We start from the raw sequence: 22,204 nt of genomic DNA, 5'->3' as shown, positions 1-22,204 counted from the left end.
TGACCTTCAGGGGTGGGGCAACTACTGGAATGTTGGATCTGGGTCTTTTTCAGGTAGGTCGTAACTTCGAATGGTTGCTAAACGATCAGTGATAATTCAGGACTACTTGTACTCTCTTTTACTGATCCTGACTCTCTTACCATTCAGTTTCAGTGGGGAAATTGGAGTCCTAACAATTCCTTTCTCCTCATTTTTCATGCAACACTCTGCCCCTGCTTCCTGTAAGTTAGATGAAACCTCCAGATTTCTTCCACGGCTCTTGTGCCAGTCCCCATCAGCAACATGAAGGTAAACTCATCAACGGGGGGTGAAAAGTTGAGCTAAAGAGCTGACTGTAATCTCCAGATAACCATAAAAAAGCAGGGAAGAGCTACAAAATCTACCCTCTAATGCTCATCCAAGTTTTACTAGCTTAGATCAGGAAGCCCTAATGGAAGGTGCATATTTACCGATTAACTAAAGTGTATTAGTTTTTCTCCCTGCAGCGTATTCCAGAAGCACATTGCTTAATGCCTTAATGGGGCCTGTAACCTTGACAAGGTTTTCCAGGCTCTGTTGCAATCTAAAGGTAGCTCACCCTTCCCCCATCTACTCCTTGGCAAAACAGGCTTTTGTTTATTCTCTCCACCTCTACGTGGAACCAGAGGAAACGTACTGCTGGATCAAAAGAAAGAAACGTGCCATGCTTACGGTATAATATCCAAAGGAACTATTACAGTTTGGGATTGCTCTTTCCTAACTTTGGCTGGGTTCACGCCATATAAAGGAGAAAAAAGGACTGGAAGCTAAATTGTATGATAAACAGTTGAGATAACAAGGTAGGTCCAGCCTAAAGAAGAGAAGGATTAGTGGGAAATGTGATAACTGTCTTCCAGTACTTGAGCAGCTGTCACAGACAAGAGGGGGGTGAATGAAAAATCTTCATCAGGGTCCAGTCCAAGCTGGGAATAATCAAAATGGAGATTGCTTTAGAAAGAAGGCTGTGGTTTATTGAAGAGGAGAGCCAGACAGAAAGATGGCTCTGGGAAAGCTGACCACATGTAGTAGGGAATGGTGGGTTTTTATACTTTCTTGGGCTTTTGTTTGGAGTTGTTCTTGTGGCATGAACTTTGACCTGAATTTGAGTGTGCCTTTCTGGTATTCTGATGGTGGTGGGTTAATCCTATTATGTCCCAAAGGTCATATCCTGCTTCCCTGGGGCTGTGGCTGATGACCGTGTCCTGTGTTGGATTTTTTGGTGTGAGGGATCGTTGATCTTTGTCTTTATAATCCAAGCTTCCTGGCTCCAATCATTCTGACAAGATTATTACATCTGCATTTCTGCAGATCTGGTTTCTGTCTGGGGCAAAGAGACTGGGGTTGGGAGGGTTGGGTTGGTTTCTGCCTTTAAGATCCTTTGGGGAAATATATTCTGCCTTTTTAATATTTCCCAACATATTTCTTTCTCTGGATTCTTCCCACAAGGGGATTGACCTATTCTCAAACCACCTGAGGGCAGGACAAGAAATAATGGGTGGGAGCTTGCTAAAGAGAGACCCAACCCAGAAGTAAGGAGAAATTTTCTGACAGTGAGAACAATTAATCCGTTGGAACTACTTGCCTCCAGAAGTTGTGGGTGCTCCATCACTGGAAGTTTTCCAAAATAGACTGGAGAATCATTTGATTGGGATGGTAGGAGTTTCCTCCCAAGAAACTTCCAAGGTCCCTTCCAACCTTATGATTCTATGTTCTATGTTCCAAGCTTAAAATAAGTTCAATTGTTCTTTGATTTACTGAATGCAGTCCAGGTGACCACTTACGCTTCAGTGTGATTTCATATGTATCACGAAAGTTAGGTAAATGACGTGTAAGCATACACCGTGAATGCAATCATAAAAATTTGTGCCTTTTTCAACTAGATGCAATGGCCTGAGAGTCAAACCTCCGTTTCTGGTATTTAATGCTGGCTTCAGTCTTAAGGCCATGTAATTTAATACATGCCTACATACATACTACATAAATAAAGTAATAGGTGGATAAAAATGTCAAATCCAATCTGAATATCTGGCTCACTGTGTGATGTAACATAATAGTAAAATAAAAAAATAAAATTAATAATAATTTAAAAAGAATTAAAAAGAAAGCAAAAACAAACAAAAAAATTCAAAGGGCGGAATCTGTGGACCAGTGGATCTTTTTCTGCCATCAGTTTTCCATGTTTCTACGTACGTATAGATTATCAGCACGATCAAGTTACCCATGCAAACTGACAAATTATCATGGTGAAATTAGTCACACAAAAGTTAAATGATACATCATATTGGCACTGTAAGTATGAAAGAGCTATGAAATTGGAACAGGTGTTCTTAAAACTGAAATGTTTTGCACTGCCAGTACCAGACAAATTTCAGCACAGAGATATTCTTAAAACTGGGAGTGTGCAGGGGGCCTCCCATGTGAATGTATATTGCACCCCTTTTGATGGAGTAATACATAGAAATGTGTCCCCTGAAGATCTGAAAGTACTGGCACATTTGTAAAATTTTGTAAATTCGTAAACTTTCAAATATTGAAGCCTCAAGAAGGGATATCTGCAGGGGAAACAGAGAGACAAGTTATTATGAAAAGTGCATTATTTGTGTCACAAGTGTGATGTGTAATTATGGCTGCAACAGGATGCCCATGGCCTCAAACCTCAAAGGGTGTTATCAGTAAAGAGCTGATCAGGGCAACGATGTGATGATGAAGAAAATTTGGATACACAGTATTTATTCTAAGTTTGGATAGTCCTCAACTTACAACCACAATTGAGCTCAAAATTTCTGTTGTTAAGCGAGACATTTGTTAAGTGAGTTTGGCTCCATTTATGACCTTTCTTGCCACAGATGTTAAGTGAATCACTGCAGTTGATGAGTTGGTAACATAGTTGTTAAGTGAATCTGGCTTCCCCATTGACTTTGCTCATTAGAAGGTCACAAAAGATGATCACGTGACCTTGAGACATAGCAACAGTCATAAGTATGAACCAGTTGCCAAGTGTCTGAATTTTGATCACAGGACCATGGGGATGCTTCAAAGATCGCAACTGTGAAAAATGGTCATAAGTCACTTTTTTCAATGCCGTTGTAACTTTGAACGGTCACTAAGTGAGCTGTTACAAATAGATAACTAGCTGTATTACCGGCAAATATCTATCACAGACAGATAGACAGATATGAATGAGATGAAACAGGAAGAAGCATAGAAATAGCAGTCAGAAGTCAGAGCTGGTTGATGAGTGCCCAAAGTGTGGTTATATGACCACTTGGGGGGGCAGCCATTGGAACTTTGGAACTGGGTTATGTTCTGCGTGAACTCATTCCCACCCTAGTGGGCTATTTTGGCTTCATAACCGAAGGGCTGCCCACTCCTATGAGGTGGGCACATTGCAAAGATACACATTGCAAAGATAAAGGTTAAAGGTTTCCCCTGTCCAATCGTATTTGACTCTAAAGGGCGATGCTCATCTCTGTTTCTTAGCCGAGGGAACCAGCATTGTCCAAAGACACTTCCCTGGTCATGTGATCAGCATGACTATACACCAAGGTTGTCAAATTCACAACGTTACGTGACGTGTCATGATGTATCATGACTTTTTTTCCATTGCCAGCAATGGGGTGGATGCAGTTTCACCATGACACATCCGGCTCATGGGCCGGCAGTTTGACACCCCTGCTATACACCAAGGAGCATGGAATGCTGTTACCTTCCCACCAAAGTGGTACCTATTTAAATAATTGCATTTGCATGCTTTTGAACTGCTAGGTTGGCAGGAGCTGGGGCAAGAACGGGAGCTCACCCTGTCATGCAATGCTTGGGTCTCGAACTGCCAACCTTCCAGTCAACAAGCCCAGCATCTTAACCACTAGGCCACCATGACTTTTAAGAGTCCTAATTGAAGCCTCCTTAGTGGGAGGAGCAGAGGGAGGCCTTAAGCTATAAAGTTCAGCTAGCTGTACTTTTGACAACATACAGGAGGATCTGGACAGACTCGAACACTGGGCGCTATCTAACAAAATGAAATTCAATGGTGAAAAAAGTAAGGCTCTACATTTAGGCAGGAAAAATCAAATGCACAGGTATAGTATAGATGGTACCTTGCTCAATAGTAGTAACTGTGAGAGGGATCTTGGAGACCTAGTGGACAATCACTTCAATATGAGCCAGCAGTGTGCTGCAGCTGCCAAAAAAGCCAATGCAGTGCTAGGTTGCATTAATAGAGGGACAGAATCTAGATCATGTGAAGTGTTAATACCACTTTACAATGCCTTGGTAAGGCCACACCTGGAATACTGCATCCAGTTTTGGTCACCACGATGTAAAAAAGATGTCGAGACTCTAGAAAGAGTGCAGAGAAGAGCAACAAAGATGATTGGGGGACTGGAGGCTAAAACATATAGGGAACGGTTGCTGGAATTGGGTATATGTAGTTTAATGAAGAGAAGGGTGAGGGGTGATATGATAGCAGTGTTCCAATATCTCAGGGACTGCCACAAAAAAGAGGGAATCAAGCTATTTTCCAAAGCGCCTGAAGGCAGGACAAGAAGTAACGGATGGAAACTAGTCAAGGAGAGAAGCAACCTAGAACTAAGGAGAAACTTCCTGATAGTTAGAACAATTAACCAGTGGAACAACCTGCCTCCAGAAGTGGTGAATGCTCCAACACTGGACGTTTTTAAGAAAAGACTGGACAGCCATTTGTCTGAAATGGTATAGGGTTTCCTGCCTGAGCAGGGGGTTGGACTAGATGACCTCCAAGGTCCCCTCCAACTTATTATTATTATTATTATTACATTTCTGACTAGTGTCCACTTCTCTCACTCCTCATACATAAGTCAAAACACCATTAGTTTCAACTAAGTTTTCGATGGCAGTAAGATCAAAATGGGGGATTTGCTTTTATGGGGAAGAGCAGGAACTGAATTCTCATATACAAGCGGTCTGGCTTTCCATCTGTCGAAATATGAATAACTCCAAATGTTCTGAAAGGTGGGAGGTAACAAAAGAACAATAATATCAAGATGGCAATGTGGAAACAGTAATGTACATGCACTGATTTCAACAAGTTGGAAGAAAATATTTTCTCATGTTGTTGCAAGAGAAACCGGTGAAACGGTATCATCGCTCCTCAGCTGAACATGCTTCTGACTTACTTTTCCCTTCTGTTTTTAAAATGTGCCCTGGAACATCTCAGTAATCTTCCATATCTGATCCCACTTACTTGTCCAAGAGCAGCCAAATTTAGCTTAAGTGCTACACCTAGCTGGACAAAGTAGAAACATGGGTGTTGCATCCTGTCAACATGATATCTGCTTTACTTGCTGAAAACTTTGTCTACCACCATTCTTTTAAAAAAAAGGTGGCTTCCCTTCTGAATACAGGGGTGCTGTAGAGAATAGAATAAGAATAGAACAATAACTTTATTGTCACTTTGAATGTACACTAATCGGCATATATTAAAATGAAATTTCATTGCATATAGCTCTCAAAGGGTCACCACCTCCGATATATACTACATAAATATGATGAAAATAAATAAATACAGAATTATGCATATATCCACATACATGGTTTTTTTTCTAAAAAAAAAAAGGTACCGGAACTCTCATCTTGGCGGGCGCAGGCGGCGGGGGCAGCGGCGCTGCTGTGGTCATGGGTGCGAGGTGTGTTGGCGGTGGGCTGCCCCCCAGGGCTGGAGTGGCTGGTGCTGTGGGAGCAGCGGGGCCTGCTCTATATGTCGGGACTGCGTGGGGTGGGCAGCAGAGGCGGTGCGGGCCAGGCGATGCAGGGCGGCCACTTAGGTGTGCAGGGTGAGGCGACGGTTGTGCAGGTCCAGCACCGGGTAGGCCACCAGCCTGGCTGACACAGGTGAGCACAAGGAAGGAGTGCACATGGACTCCGCAGAACCCACTTCCCACTCCTTGTCCTCACTTACCTAGTTGAGATGGTGTAGTTGGGCAGCAGAGAGGGATGCAAAGTTCCTGCCTTCACTGCAGACAACTTGCCTGTGCAACGTTTGCCGGCCGGGTCTTTTGGCACACTCAGCAGCAAGCCAATAGGCCAGGCGTAGGCAACCTTGGCTCTTTTATGACTCGTGGACTTCAACTCCCAGAAGATGTTACATAACATAACATCAACTGGAAGATGTTAAACTGTCCTTCTGTTTCTTTCCTTCCCAGAAATTGTGTTAATGAATCCTCTCTAAGCTCTGCTGATCAGCTTGTCCTGGATTGTTTTGCCGCAAAACGGAACACTTTGCAAGTTGCAGTTGAGACATCTCATTTTAGATATATCACATATAATTGAAGATTGTAATTAGTTGCGTGTGCACGTTCAGCAAGTGTGATGTATTTGTGCTGGCATTTCTAAGCCTCTTTCCAACCACATCCAGAAAAATTTGTAACAAACGTTGGAATTCTTAAGGCCATGTTTGGTATTTCCCAGCAATCTGTTACTGGAAGGAAAAAGCAATCCCTGCTGCGTTACTGATCCCAGAGAAGCATTTGCATGTATGCAGGTATCATTAGGGTGCCATAGTTATGGATGAGAAATATTGGTTGCAAAGTTGGCATTTCTGGATGTAATACAGATATTTTGGACTTATTTTTGTTTCTTTGCATGTTTGATATTTTTAAAAAGGCATATGCTACTGACTACGCTTATGCACATACGTATGTAACATCTTTTGCTAGGTTGCTTGTCCAGAATGTGAAAAGTGAAAGATTGTGACTAAACAAAATTTTAATGTACAGATAATACCACCAGAAATTATTTTAGCCTTTTTAATAAATGTTGTTATTGATGTTAAGTTCACCATGGAAAACATCATATATTGTTATGTATATACTAGGTTAATTATTTAAAGACTGAAGTGCAACATAACTAGATTCTAAATAATCTATTTTTCAAAACACACAACAGTCCAAACAGTAAAAGTCCAAATTAAGAATATTTCATTCTTAAGAATTGTTTAATTTAAAGTGGTTTAGTTGTAATAGAGTATGTACAAAAGATACTATTTTTTCTAGCATCAGCTAAATTAGACATATTACATTGAGAAAAATATTTCTCATTTCTTTCCTGTTACCTTTAGTGATTTCATTGCAAAGATGTTAACATAGGAAATAGATTATTTTGTTATCTAATTTTACCTTCCAAAAGACAGAAGCAGATGAAAAATGTGAGGTTCTTTCCTGTTGGCTTTTTTGAATTAGCTGTTTTAGATTCTAAAAGTTTAGTTCCTAAAGAAGTAACCTTGTAAATAATTTTAATGTCCTCCTCTAGTACAGGGTAGGCAACCTTGGCTCTTTTATGACTCAAGGACTTCAACTCCCAGAATTCCTGAGCCAGCATGGCTCAGCTTGGAAACCTCTCTCTTTCCCCTCAGCATGGCTGGCTCAGGATTTCTGGGAGTTGAAGTCCATGAGTCATAAAAAAGAGCCAAGGTTGCCTACTCCTAAAGCCAATAGAGAGAGCTTTTTTTTTTTTTGCAAAAAAAGGTGCCGGAACACCGTTCTGAGCGTTCTATGAGAAAAAAAGCCCTGTCCACATATATTATATGACACAGAGAAACAATAGTCTAGTTCGGGTTATGTATACATGTGCGTGGCAAGAAAAAAGAATCTTGCGAGTTTACCAGACGGATGGCATAGGGAACAAAGCTATTACAGAATCGGGTAGTCCTGCTAGAAATACTTTGAAACCTCCTCTCAGAGGGGAGCAACAGAAACAGACTGTAAAGTGGGTGTGTGGGGTCTCTAACATAGTGCTTATAAGCAGCATCCTGAATACCAGGGAGCGAGCTTCCTATGATCTTCTTGGCTGTCCTTACCATTCTCTGTATGGACTTCCTATCTGAGGCACTGCTGCCACCAGACCAAACAGTGATGCAGTTTATTAAAATGCTGTCAGTTGTGCCTCTGTAAAAAGTAACCAGGACAGAAGGAGAAAAATGTGCTCTCCTCATCTGCCGCAGGAAATGCAGATGCTGGTTTGCACGCTTCACTAAGGATGACATGTAGAGAGACCAATTCAGATTGTTAGTTATCTGCACCCCCAGATACACTGAAGTGTTAACTTAATTTTAGGAATATGTATCAATGTCAAAAGTAACTTCAACAGTCTGAATATTAATTTTAATTGGGACACCATTTATGGACTATAATTTTGCACACAAACTTCCCCCACAGCTGAAATTCAGATTTCTTTTAATGTGACTTTAAAGCCCCTTTAAAGTTTTATCATAATAGTACTGATTTAGAATTCTTGTTAATTCTTGTTAAATCTTACCAACTGTGATTTTTAATCAAATTTTTATTTGATTTTAATAATTTTTGAAGTACTAAAGGTGTACATAATTGTCTTATTTGTTTCAGTTCAGTGTTACCTATAAAAGTAATGGCACACAGCTTTTCCTTTTCAACTTAAGTAACTTTTATATTTTGAACATCCTTCAATGTTTTCTGTTTTCTGCTATTATTTCTATTTCTTCATTACAGTTAATAATTTTTTAAGAAGTGTTTATTTTTGTTCTGACCCAAACTATTTCTAAGCGTACAATCTCTAGCATATCACTCAAAAGCCAAATGCATTGAACTCTGCAAGGGTGACACAAGGGGCGAATGATGAAACATGTTGTGACATCTCAGTGCAAACCAAGAGACTTACGTACTACATGCAATGTTGCAACACAAGTTCAAAAAGCAGGGCCTTGCATTGTGATGCCACAATATATGTTTTGCCACTTTTGTATCATTGTGGCTTATACCGGATGTCTTCAGCCAAGGGTGTCCCTTATTTGGAAAAATGCTTTATAAACTTCCTCTAAAGGGAGAAACCTCTGGTTGGAAACTAAGATACCTTCTTTTGAAATTCACACAGATTAAAGGTATTAATGCAAGATTAGATGCAAGTTTATAAATTTGCATGCAGAGATGGTCTATTTCTTGGAATTTACATGCTCTAGAACAGGGCTTTTGAACCTTTTCACCCATTGTATCACTTTTAGGATATGGCAACATCCGAGTACCACCAGTCGCCTAGCAAGGTGTCAAAAATTTGATGACCAAAAAAAAAAAGGAAAAAAGTGATGAAGTATGACTTACAACAGTTCGCTTAGTGACTGTTCGAAGTTACAATGGCACTGAAAAAATGTCCCCCAAGCCACAGCCAAGCAAGACACCTGCCTGCCTGCCCAGTGACGCTCTTCCTCCTGTCTGAGGATTTCATTGTTGTGAGCATTTCTGTTGAGGATTGGCAGCAGGGGGGGGAATGGGGGGGTTTGTGCAATTTATTGCACTTACCCTCTATTATAAAAAATACAATGTAAGAGCAATTGATAGTGTTGCCAAAATTTGCAAAGGAACCAATGCTTCCAAAACAAAATGTACACGGATGTGCAGTAAATGAACTACATGGAATTAAATCTCTTATTTCATCTTCCTATGGGGAAGGATTTCCCTCCCCCCTCCAGCCTCCAGCAATTATTAGAAAGAAAACAGTGACTTGGCTGCAGGCCAGAAATATTGTTGATAAAATCACCCTTGTGGATTATTCAGTGTTCCTTGGCTTGCTTTGGTTTGTAGAAATACCAAGGACAGGTAAAGCATGGCTGTGAGTAAACAAGCTTGTGTTGGGCTGATCCAAACGTATTTAAAAAGGATTAACAGGCACAAATACATGCCTTCAGTACCATATAATGACAGTGATCAATCTGCCGCCCTCCAGGTATTGCAGATCTTCAACAGCCAAGAACTCAACCATCTGTGCCTGGAGGACAGACCCAAAAAAAAAGACAATGACATCATGTTGATCATCATGCAAATTATGACTGTGATGTCATCACGGCTTCTACCAGATATCTATGGCTAGCATACCCAATAGTGATGGGTTTGAAGTGACATAATTTCTCCTTTCTTGCCATACACTCCAACTGCTCCTTATGCCAGGCAACATGTTAATGTGAATTTTCTTAGCATTCTCATTGCTATGTATTGGAGTTACAGCGTATAGAACACAGATTGACAGAAACCACCAGGTGGCACTGTAACATGACTGCCGCAGGCTGGGTTTAGTTTTGGCAGGAAAGTCCAGTTTGAATTGATTGGCTGGCAGCACACCTGGCTAGGTATAAAAAGGGCACAGGTAACCCTATTCCCCTGTTGAATCTACCTCCTAATAAAGAGCTGAACTATCTGCCTAGCGTTGACTGTTTCCTAAACCCACAACATTGCACTGGCGATGAAGGTGGGATCCTGCTTCAAAAAGAGCTGAAATCACGAAGGGACAGCATCATTCGCTGGGTGGAAAGAGGCATCTTTTCACCTCTCTCCCTTCTACATCAACTGGCTAGCCACCGTGCTAGAGGTCTACACGAGGCAGGACCGACAGAATCAGACACAGCATGGCACAGATCGGCCTTTCGACCCCAGGTGCCCCGAGCATTGGGAGTCACACCTGAGCCAGGTCAAATTTTACCTATGGGTAAATCGGATCACGGAGGATGGTATGAAGGTCACGGCTCTAATGTGCACAAGCGGCCCCACAATTCACGATCTGGCCGTCGGCTTGTGCGCATCGACAGCCATTGGAGCCGTTACATACAACGACCTCGTGGAAAAGCTGAACAGACACTTCAACCAGAAAATGTCTGAGCTGACCTGGCGATTCCATTTCGAAAAAAGGGATCAGCGGCCAGGCGAATCAGCGGCAAATTTCATAGCGGGTGTGCAACAGGCCGCCCACCTCTGCAAATTCACAAATCTAGACAAGAGGCTTCACGACCGGATCATCTTTGCCCTCCGCGACAAACAGTTGTGGCAGAAGCTTTCTGCCAGGCCGAACCTGACCTTCCAGGAGGTCCAGGATGAGGTTTTAGCCAGAGACATGGACGATGGAGTGGACCCAAGCGAACCCTGACCCAGCAGCATAGGAGAGGGCATGCACCACGCGAACGCTGCGTACGGTGGGAGCGGGCTCACGGAAGAGTCCACCGACATCGACGCAGTTCACCGGAACCACGTTCCACAACGGTCGGGGCGCAACAACAGCAAGGAACCCAGAAGAGGCCAACGCCACCAACGACGCAACACAAGTGCTTCAGCAGAGGAGGTGGCGCGGCCCAGCCCAAGTGTGCAGGCTGCGGGGAAAATCACGCCAGAGCAGCCTGCAAATTCCACACGGCCAATTGTCGGGCCTGCGGAAAAACAGGCCACATCGCCGCAGTCTGCCAGAATCGGTCCAGAGACAGCCTGCATGAGATCCAGTCCGAGGACGAAGCATTATCAGGTACTGGACACCCCCAACACTCTGCCATAGACTATTTTAAAATTTGTAACACCGGGGTTCACCGGTTACTCGTCTCCAAAATTAAATCGGACATCCGTCTGCAGGGAATTCCCTGCCAAATGGAACTGGACTCTGGTTCAGTGGTCTCAGTGATTTCACATGAGACTTTTAAACACATGTGCGACCGGAGCTGAAGGTGGGTCAAATTGAGGCCCTCTGATATCAAATTGACTGATTTTCAACACACCCCAGTTAAAATCAAGGGGGAGGCCACATTGTCTGTGGGGTTCAGGGGGTTCCAAAGGCGTTTGGATGTCCTCGTGGTTGAAGGCCGGAGGACTAGTTTAGTGGGGTTGGATTGGTTCAAGGCCCTGGGCATCGGTATCTCAGGAATTCACAAAATCCAGGCCAACAGCATCGAAGCCGTCTGCAAAATGTTTGCAGACGTGTTTGATGACCGATTAGGAAAATACATGGGGCCACCCATTTCGTTTAAATTAGACCCCAACGTTAGGCCCATTAGATTAAAGCCCCAGAGAGTTCCCTTCGCTCCCAAGCCGAAGATTGAGAGCGAACTGGATAAACTAGTGGAACAAGGAGTATTAGAGCCTGTAGAGGGGGGAGAGTGGGAACCCCAATAGTTACCCCCCTCAAATCAAATGGGGAGGTTAGAATTTGCGCAGATTTTAAGTGCACAATTAATCGAGTACTTAATCCGCATGCTTACCCGGTTCCAACCGTCAGTCACGTTCTTGCTGCACTCCAAGGCGGCGCCATTTTCGCTAAGCTCGATTTGGCACAGGCGTGTCAGCAGCTTCCGGTTACCCAGGAGACAGCTGATGCGCAAACTACTGTAACTCACAGAGGGGCTTTTAGGGTCAACCGATTGCAGTTCGGTGTGACTGTGGCTCCAGGAATTTTTCAGGAAATAATGGAGAGAACTCTGAAGGGAATCCCAGGAGTGTGTCCATACTTTGATGATGTCCTCATCACTGGAGACACGGAAGAGGTATTAGCTGACAGATTGCAGGCAGTGTTAGGAAGATTTCGTGCTGCAGGACTTAAATTTAAAAAGGACAAATGCAGCATAGGTGTTAAGGCCACAGAATTCCTGGGATTCAGGATTGATGGCAAGGGCATCCACCCTGCAGAGTCCAAGGTAAGGGCCATCAAGATGGCCCCCACCCCCAAGAATAAGACAGAGCTAGAGGCGTTCCTGGGACTACTGAATTTCTATCATTCATTTCTCCCAAACAAAGCAGCAATTGCTGAGCCACTTCACAGACTGCTGGACAGGCAGGCAGTGTGGAGCTGGAACCAGAGTCATGACAGGAGTTTCAGGAATTTAAAAAAATTACTGTCAAGTGAGTCCACTGTGACTCACTTTATAGAATCCAAACCCATTTGCATCGCATGTGATGTGTCCCCATATGGAGTGGGTGCAGTCCTGAGTCACTTGGAAGGGGACAGGACCCAAAGACCCATCGCCTATTACTCCAGAACACTGTCAGGGGCAGAAAGGAATTATGCTCAAATAGATAAGGAGGCGCTGGCAATAGTGGCGGGAGTAAAAAAGTTTCACGATTATCTGTATGGCCGGGAATTCACCATATTTATTTATTTTATTTATTTATTATTTAAATTTATATACCGCCCTATTCCCATAGGACTCAGGGCGGTTTACAGGGAGAATTAAAATACATAGCATACAAAAATTAAAACAGTTAAAAACTATGATTAAATTACAGTCCCTAAAGTTAACTAAAACCCAATTAAATTAAATTAATTAAAACCCCTCAGCCTGGGCCAAACAGCTCGAAGAACCAGGTTTTCAAGTCCCGGCGAAATGAGCGAAGGTCGGGGGCAGTCCTGAGTTTCGTGGGAAGTTGGTTCCATAGGGCTGGCACGCCCACAGAGAACGCCCTTCCCCTGGGAATAACCCACCGGCATTCCTTAACCGGCGGTACCCTGAGAAGGCCCTCCCTGTGGGAGCGCACAGGACGATGGGAAGTTGATGCCGGCAGCAGGTGTTCCCTTAGATAATCTGGACCCAAGCCATTTAGAGCTTTATAGGTCATTACCAGCACCTTGAATCTAACCCGGAGGGCAACCGGAAGCCAATGCAGCTCACGGAGAAGAGGTGTTACACGGGAGTATCGGGAAACTCCCATAACAACTCGCGCGGCTGCATTCTGCACCAGCTGAAGCCTCTGAGTGGTCCTCAAGGGCAGCCCCATGTACAGAGTGTTGCAGTAGTCTAGCTGGGAGGTCACAAGCGCATGGGTGACTGTGCATAGGGCATCTCGGTCCAGATAGGGCCGCAACTGGCGCACCAGACGAAGCTGGGCAAAAGCCCCCCTGGTCACGGCTCCTATATGGTCTTCAAAATTGAGCCGTGAATCCAAGAGGACGCCCAAGTTACGAGCCCTATCGACAGGAGGTAACACCTCACCCCCCATCATTAGTGATGGAACAACCTGGTTAACCCGAGATGCCGGTATGCACAGCCACTCAGTCTTGGCAGGATTGAGACAAAGCCTGTTTCTCCCCATCCAAACCCAGACCGCCTCCAGGCAACGGGACATCACGTCGAGTGCATTACTGGGTTGGTTCGGGGTGGAAAGAAAAAGTTGGGTATCATCAACGTACTGATGATACCCCACCCCGAAACCACGAATGAGCTCGCCCAGGGGTTTCATGTAGATGTTGAACAGGAGGGGAGAGAGAACCGACCCCTGAGGGACTCCACAAACGAGAGACCTCGGGGTGGACCTCTGCCCTCCCGTCAACACCGACTGCGAGCAGCCCAGAAGGTAGGAGGAGAACCACCGTAAAACAGTGCCTCCCACTCCCAACCCACTGAGACGCCGCAGTAGGATACCATGGTCGATGGTATCGAAAGCCGCTGAGAGATCTAAAAGGACTAGGACAGAGGAACATCCCCTGTCCCGAGCCCGCCAGAGATCATTCACCAGTGCGACCAATGCCGTCTCCGTGCTGTACCCGGGCCTGAAACCCGATTGGTACGGGTCCAGATAATCAGTTTCCTCCAGGAACAGAGGAAGCTGATGCGCCACCACACTCCCAACAACCTTCGCCAAAAAGCGAAGGTTGGAGACCGGACGGTAGTTATTTAAAACAGCCGGGTCCAGGGCAGGCTTCTTGAGGAGGGGTCTCACCACCGCCTCCTTCAAGGCGGCAGGAAAGATACCCTCCTTCAAGGAAACAGATATTACTGCCTGGAACCAGCCTTGTGTTTCCTCCCGAGCCGCATAAACCAGCCAGGAGTGGCACGGGTCCAGTAAACAAGTGGTGGAGCTCAGTCTCCTCATGATCCTGTCCACTGACCATAAGCCACTATTCACTGACCATAAGTCACTGCTGGGATTGTTCACAACGGACAGGCAAACTCCTCAGATTCTATCCCCAAGGATGCTCAGGTGGTCCATTTTCCTATCGGCCTATAACTGTAAACTGGTATACAGGCCAGGGAGGGATATGGGCCATGCAGATGGATTAAGTAGGCTGCCACTAACTCAGGTGGAGCTGGACCCTGCACCAGCCACTCAAATACTGGCCATCCAGGGCCTGCCAGAATGCCCGCTAAATGCTAAGGATATTGCTGCAGGAACTACTGCAGACAAAATCCTGAGCAGAGTGCAAACATGGGTAGAAACCAGGTGGCAAGGGAAAAGCCCAGGCCCAGAATTCCAGGCGTATTTCACACACAGGAATGAACTATCCATGCACAGGGGTTGTTTATTGTGGGGTAGCAGGGTAGTCATTCCGGAGAAGCTAAGGGACAGGGTCATACAATCGCTACACGAAGGACACCTGGGAATAGTAAGGATGAAGGCCCTAGTGAGGAGCTACCTCTGGTGGCCGGCTTTAGACAAGGCCATTGAGGAGCAGGTGAATGGGTGCTATGCCTGCCAAAGGTCCAGATGAGAGATGCCCCATGCGCCTGTTCACAAGTGGGAGGCCACACACACACCATGGTCCCGCATCCATATTGATTATGCGGGGCCATTCCAGGGACAGTTATTTATTTATTTATTTATTTATTTCGATTTATATACCACCCTTTTCCCGAAGGACTCAGGGCGGTTTACAGGGCAAATTAAAACAGTGCAATGTACAAATTAAAATAAAATAAAATTAATAGCCCCCAAACAGTTTAAAATTTAAAATTTAAAACCTTAAAACCCCTCAGTCCAGGCCGGCTAAGTCGAATAGCCAAGTTTTTAGGTCCCGGCGAAACGAGTAAAGGTCGGGGGCGATCCGGAGTTCCACAGGCAGCTGATTCCATAGGGCAGGCGCACCCACCGAGAACGCTCTCCCCCTGGGGATCGCCCGCCGGCATTCCATGACCAGCGGGACCCTGAGGAGGCCCTCCCTGTGGGAGCGCACAGGACAATGGGAAGTGGATGCTGGCAGCAGGTGCTCCCTAAGATAATCCGGACCCATGCCATTTAGGGCTTTATAGGTCATCACCAGCACCTTGAATCTCACCCGGAGGGCAACTGGAAGCCAATGCAGCTTGCGGAGAAGAGGCATTACATGGGAGTATCGGGAGACCCCCATAACAACTCGCGCGGCCGCATTCTGCACCAGCTGAAGCCTCCGAGTGGTCCTCAAGGGCAGCCCCATGTAGAGAGCTCTCAACCCTCCCCCCTTCCCTCCCCCCCGGACTTCCCAAAGCAGAATACAGGGTATTACATATAGCAATCTTATGCAAACATATGCTAAATATCTATTACAACGTTAACAAACCTTCCACCCTTTAACTCCCTTATAACAAAACTAAACTAATTATAATAACACTTCTATAATTGTAAAAATTATTCATATGCTATTTGAAACTTTTTAGTCCCATATTTGTTCTGAATATAATCAATCCATCCTTTCCATTCCAAAATATATATTTCTTGTGACTGTTCTTTCAAATATGCTGAAACTTTTGCCATTTCAGCTACGTCCATTACTTTAAGTATCCATTGTTCTATTGTAGGTAAACATAATTAATTTTTAAGAAAATCTTAACCAGTAAGAATATCTAGAATTTGGTGGGAGAAACAAATTAAAATAAGGACTGTAGCAGGATCTATGATAAGGCATCCAGAATGATTGGATAGAAAAGAAATATTATATTGATGTGATTATAATTTTTAGGACTATTGGGAAAAAATATATATTTGTTATCTATCAAAACAATAACAATTGTATTAATTCAATGTTTGCAAAAGAGGAGATTTTGAGAAAAGAGGAAATCAACTAAAACTATTATGTGGATTATGGATAATAGAAATCAATTGTTAGTGATTGTTTTACAAATGTAACCCAGACAACACACTGTTCACCAATTATTAAGTGATTTATGGTTTTTTTTTGAAAAAATCAATAAAATATATTACACACACACAAAAAGAGTTTGACCAGGCTGACTCTCACCACAGGGATTAAATGAAGACAATGGTACAGGTGGAAGCTGAGTCAGTTGCCCCAGAATCTGAGTTAGCCAGGAATCTGAGGCCAGAAGCATGTCACAAATTGAGAAGAACAAAGAAAACCTAGCTGGCTAGGACAGGGCTAGGCAACCTTGGCTCTTTTATGGCTCACGGACTTCAACTCCCAGAATTCCTGAGCCAGCTGGCTCAGGAATTCTGGGAGTTGAAGTCCGCGAGCCATAAAAGAGCCAAGGTTGCCTACCCCTGGGCTAGGAGAACTTGAAGGTTAGTTTCCTATATTCAAAAGTTATGCTCTGTCTACCTGCTAAATGTTGGCATACAACTGGAATAGATCCATTCTGAAATTATCTTCTACTGACAAGATTTATGTAAAACAACAATAATTGATGGAGCTCCGGGGAATATGCAGAAGCAAGTCCCTTATCCAAGGGACTCCGGAGAATATGCAGAAGCAAGAGAGCAAATTAATTGCTTGGAGAAATTCAGTCACCAAATATAACTGAGAAGTCATGTGTTCTTTTTCCCAAAAGGGTTTCTTGGAGCATATCAACTCTAGAAGTAGGAAAGCAAATACACGGTGAACAGTTGTAGATGGTATTTGAACTAGATCGTGGCATCATGCTGGATTGTTGTTGGATCCTATTACACAAGTGGGACATACAGCAAAATTCGGCAGTGTGCTCAGCTTTAGGTGAATCTCTGTCATGGTATTACCTCTCCAAACAACTCTTTCCTGATATTTCCTCTTCATTTCTCTCCCTTTACCAGTCAGTGGACACACCTGGACCTGCCTGGGCTGTTTTGGGAGACTTTCTCTATATTTTTAAATGTTTCTACTGCTATAAACGTCAGATACCGGGTGATACAGCTTTGGCTCAGAAAGATCAATTCTTGATACTTAAGAATTTACTGCGACTTTTTTTTCCTGCAGAAAAGAAAAAACCAGCACACTGGTATAGGCAGTCCTCAACCTACAACCATAATTGAGCCCGAAATGCATGTGGCTAAGTGAAACATTTGTTAAGTGAATCGCTGCAGTTCTTAAATTAGTAACATGGTTGTTAAGTGAATCTGGTTTCCCCATTGACTTTGCTTGTTGGAAGGTCGCAAAAGATGATCACATGACTCCAGGACACTGCAACCATCATAAATGTGAGTCAGTTGTCAAGCATCCTAATGTAAATTACACGACCGCGGGGATGCTGCAATGGTCGTAAGTGTGAAAAATGGTCATAAGTCACTTTTTTCAGTGCCATTGTAACTTTGAACAGACACTAAATGAACTGTTGTAAGTCACTATGTGTAGTTGCATTTTCTACTCTATTTGCTTTGATTGTGAAGGCCTTTTTTAAAACCTTGCATTTCATTGCATAGTTCACTTTTAACAGGCCAGAAGACTTTAATGGATCAAATGGAAATAGAACTGGTGAAAAAATTGCTCTTTCAGTATTGCAGTCTTTCCAGCAAATACGTGAAGATATATTCTGCTAAGAGGGATCTCTACATGAGGAGCGTAAAAGTAAGATATTTTAGCATCGGTGACCCAATTAAAAAGAGAGAACAGGAAAAGCCTAATCAAAGCTAAGAGCTTTCTGGCCATGTCTAAAAACACAATAGCTAGAGTTAGACCTGATACAAATCTTGCTTTGCTTATACATATCTAAAAGTTTGAGTAGGAGTTAATAAAATCTCAGAACTTTATACTAAGAAAAGAAGGGATACAATTTTCTGAAAACAGTGAATGGTGGCTGAATTATTTGAAACTTTGCATCCAAATCCAAATTATTTGGACTGGTGTCTCATGGGCAGCTGGGACCCAGATAAAGATGTGAAGTTACTGCCAAGTGATGACCTTATGAGATTGCACTGTATGGCTAAGATATTAGAGAACTGCATGTAACTTTCAGTACTTAGAACTATGATCAGGCTTTCTATTAATAGACCTGTCCAAAGCGGATGTTCATAGATAGACTAATGGCTGGCAAAAGCATTTTAAGTGAATGAAATACTGCCCTGTATGTCTGAACTGTATCTTTTTGCAAATAATAATAATAATAATAATAATAATAATAATAATAAATAATAATAATAATAAAGTTGGAAGGGACCTTGGGGGTCATCTAGTCCAACCCCCTGCTCAGGCAGGAAACCCTATACCATTTCAGACAAATGGCTGTCCAGTCTCTCCTTAAAAACCTCCAGGGTTGGGGCACCCACAGCTTCTGGAGGCAGGTTGTTCCACTGATTAATTGTTCTGTCAGAAAGTTTCTCCTTAGTTCTAGGTTGTTTCTCCCTTTGGTTAGTTTCCATCCGTTGCTTCTTGTCCTGCCTTCAGAGAATTGATATACCAAAACAGCATAGAGGTAGGACTTCCAACCAGAACATTTTTCACTTTGAATCCATCATCCAGGCTTAGAGACGAACGCCTCTTTTGCATGCAGATGGTCTGAAGTTCAGTCTCAATACTTCCAGGTATGTCAAGGAATCTAGGAGAGCTGGTTTAGTCATTATCAGCAATACTGGGTTAGATATACTACAAAGCATTTCCAGAAAAGTAAAACAGAATGGCAAGTTTGCCTGATTAATAAAAACTCAGTTATTTTGAGTTTCATCTCAGGTTGATAAAAGGGTGATCAAAATAGGTATACAGACTGTTCTGCTATCCTAAAAGTGGCAAACTAACCACCTCTTGAATTAAAAAAGTGTGAGCAAACAGGAAGAATAGAAGAGACTTTAGAGGTCATATACTTCAAATCTTGTTTAATGCAGGATCCACTTGAGCATTTCTAACCAATGACCATTCAGGTGGCAGCTTGTTCCACTGGCTAATAGCTCATACAGTCAGAAAATTCCTCTTGATGCTTAACCCAAACCTACTATGGAGGTATCTTGTGGGAGAGTCTGTTCATGGTCATAGTTAGTGAGCATCTCTTTGTAATGATGTCTAGGCAGGGTGCAATTTCTCATCACAGCTAAACCAGATGCGGCCACTTTTCTATCAAGCTAATCACCCTGCAGGAGGTTTTTCTGATGATTCTGAATAAACAAAGACGACAATGTCATGACCCCTCTGAAACTCAGGACTTTTAACAGTCATGGAATCGCAGGAAGCCTTGATAGCTCATCTGGCAGTTCTATGACTGGCTCTAATCAATATCATTGTTCTTGTGATGTTTGATGGCCCTCTAAGTGATGTTTTGCAATGCATAAGTTCCACTGCCGTCCAGAAGAAGTGAATGTAGAATCTATTTCAGCTCTTCCATCAATGCAATTGAAATGGCCATAGGAAAATGATGAGATGTTACTAGGACATGCAAATCATTGTAGAAGAATAAAACGTAGAATAAAGAGGTGTGTCAGCTATTGACCAAATTCTTCCGAGGCTGTTAAGAAACATCTCTAACAGTTTAAGTGGTCTCCATCTTCTTGTGGTAATCCTTCAGATGCCAGTGTTCTTTCTGCAAGCAAAACACCACTGAAACTCTTTAACACTTTTGTCCTTGGTTTCCTCACCATCTTAGTAGCAAAGATAGTAGCTATCTTCCAAATTTGTTCTTTTTTGAACAGTAGTGTTTAGAACTAGTTACAATATTCCAGGCAGGATTTGACTAGGACAGGGTGGAATGGAATAGTTACCTCCCATGATCTGGGCTCTATATTCTCTCTATGCAATATAACATTTTTAGCAGCCTCATCATACTGCTGCCTTTTATTCAACTTATCTTCAACAAGGACATCCAGATCCCTTTCCTGTGTATTATTGTCAAGCCAGTTGTCCACCATCCCATATTTGTGCCTTTCATTTTTCTCACAGTGTTGAAGAACTTCACATCTTTCTCACTTAGATTTTATGTTATTCATTTCAGCCCACTGCTCAAGTCTGTCTTTTGAATCTTTTCTCTTTCATCTAAATTAACCACTTCTTCCAGCTTTGTGTCATCTGCAAACTTTGTCAGTGTTCCCTCAATTCCCTCATCCATTTCACTAATAAGCAGGGCCCAGGACAGAGCCCTGTGGCAATCCACTCAGTACTTCCCTTCAACCTGAAATAGAACCATTAATAAACCCTCAGCCAACTGTGATTCTAAATAATAATAATAATAATAATAATAATAATAATAATAATAATAATAATAATAATAATAATAATAATAATAATAATAATGAGTCCTTCGGGAGAAGGGCGGTATATAAATTTAATAAATAATAATAATAATTACTATTATTATTATTATTATTATTATTATTATTATTATTATTATTATTATTATTATTATTATTATTATTATATTGTGTCATCCAGCCCACGTTTTATGAATAATATTATTAATGAGGTACCTTATCAAAGGCTTTGTTTAGGTCCAAATGCAGTAAGTTCTCATAATAAACTTACATCTTCTTAGGCTTTCCTTTTAACATAACCAGAGACTCCTTTTTTTAATGTTTTGTCCCCCTCTCCTCTGTGCCTCTTGCAATTCTGAGCTTTAGCTTTTCTGACCCAGTTTCGGGAGACTGCCTTGTATTCTCTCCTTAATTTCATTTCCTGTACGTGATCCTTTTTCTTTTCATCATTTTTAAAGAGCTCTGTATGTCTCTTTTAGATTTCTCCCATTCTTTCTTCTTGTGGGGATTGCTTGCAATTGCATCTTCAGTATCTCATTTCACAGAATTTCCCATCTTTCCTGGAGACTTTTCTCCTTCAGGATTTGAAGCTTGGCTTTAACCTGCTTTCCCTTAGAGATCATCATCCTCAGTTCTTCTCAGGGTGAGTGTGCAGGTGTTGCTCTTCTCGTTCCTCCTCCTTCAAACATCACAAATTCAAGAATAACACGACTATTTTCACACAAGGTGTCCTTTACACTCACTTCTTCAACAAATTACCCATCGTGGATGAAGATTACACGTGGAATAACAGACTGCCTTGATCTTTCGTCTATGTTCTGACAAATGAAGTGGTCAGCAAGAGGGGATAAGAATTGTTTCTGCCTCTGACCCTTAGCAGAGTTCAGTTCCCAGCAGATGTCAGGGTAATTGAGACCACTCATTATCACTACTGAATGCCACTTTGAAGGATTGGTCATCTGATGCACTTGTTGGCTTCCAGGATATTTTTTTTCTCTGTTTGTGCCATGCCTCTTAACTGGAAGGATTGGATTTAAAAATGACCCATGTTTCCAATTCTTCACCTTTTTTGCCTAAGGCATTATAGTCTCCATAGATTGTTTTCCAGGATCTCATCTGGCTGCGTCATCCATCCCGATGTAGATCAAGGTGAAAGGCTAGTTGTTAGTAAGTTTGAAAAATCTTGGTGATTTCATCACATCCTACATACAGTCCCCTTGTGAATGCCTGTACACAGAGCAACATATCGTGACTGCATACAGTTCCTTTCGCTTCTCTTTAGGGAATCAGTCATCATGACATACATCTTT

General features: G+C 42.8%; 1 protein-coding gene across 1 annotated transcript in view; it reads left to right on the top strand.

The window, feature by feature from the left end:
- The first annotated feature begins 211 nt into the window (after window positions 1-211).
- UBE2G1 (ubiquitin conjugating enzyme E2 G1) overlaps window positions 212-22,204 on the top strand; it is a 106,661-nt gene continuing 84,668 nt past the window's right edge. Inside the window, exon 1 of the mRNA XM_081324994.1 lies at window positions 212-288. Within this exon, the coding sequence (XP_081181120.1) occupies window positions 231-288 (58 nt within the window). The 5' untranslated portion in view covers window positions 212-230. The remainder of the gene's footprint in view (window positions 289-22,204) is intronic.

The sequence above is a fragment of the Vipera berus genome, assembly GCF_964194415.1.
Source record: "Vipera berus genome assembly, chromosome: 1".
NCBI classification, from domain to species: domain Eukaryota; kingdom Metazoa; phylum Chordata; class Lepidosauria; order Squamata; family Viperidae; genus Vipera; species Vipera berus.
This window is presented reverse-complemented; position numbering and strand designations above follow the sequence as displayed.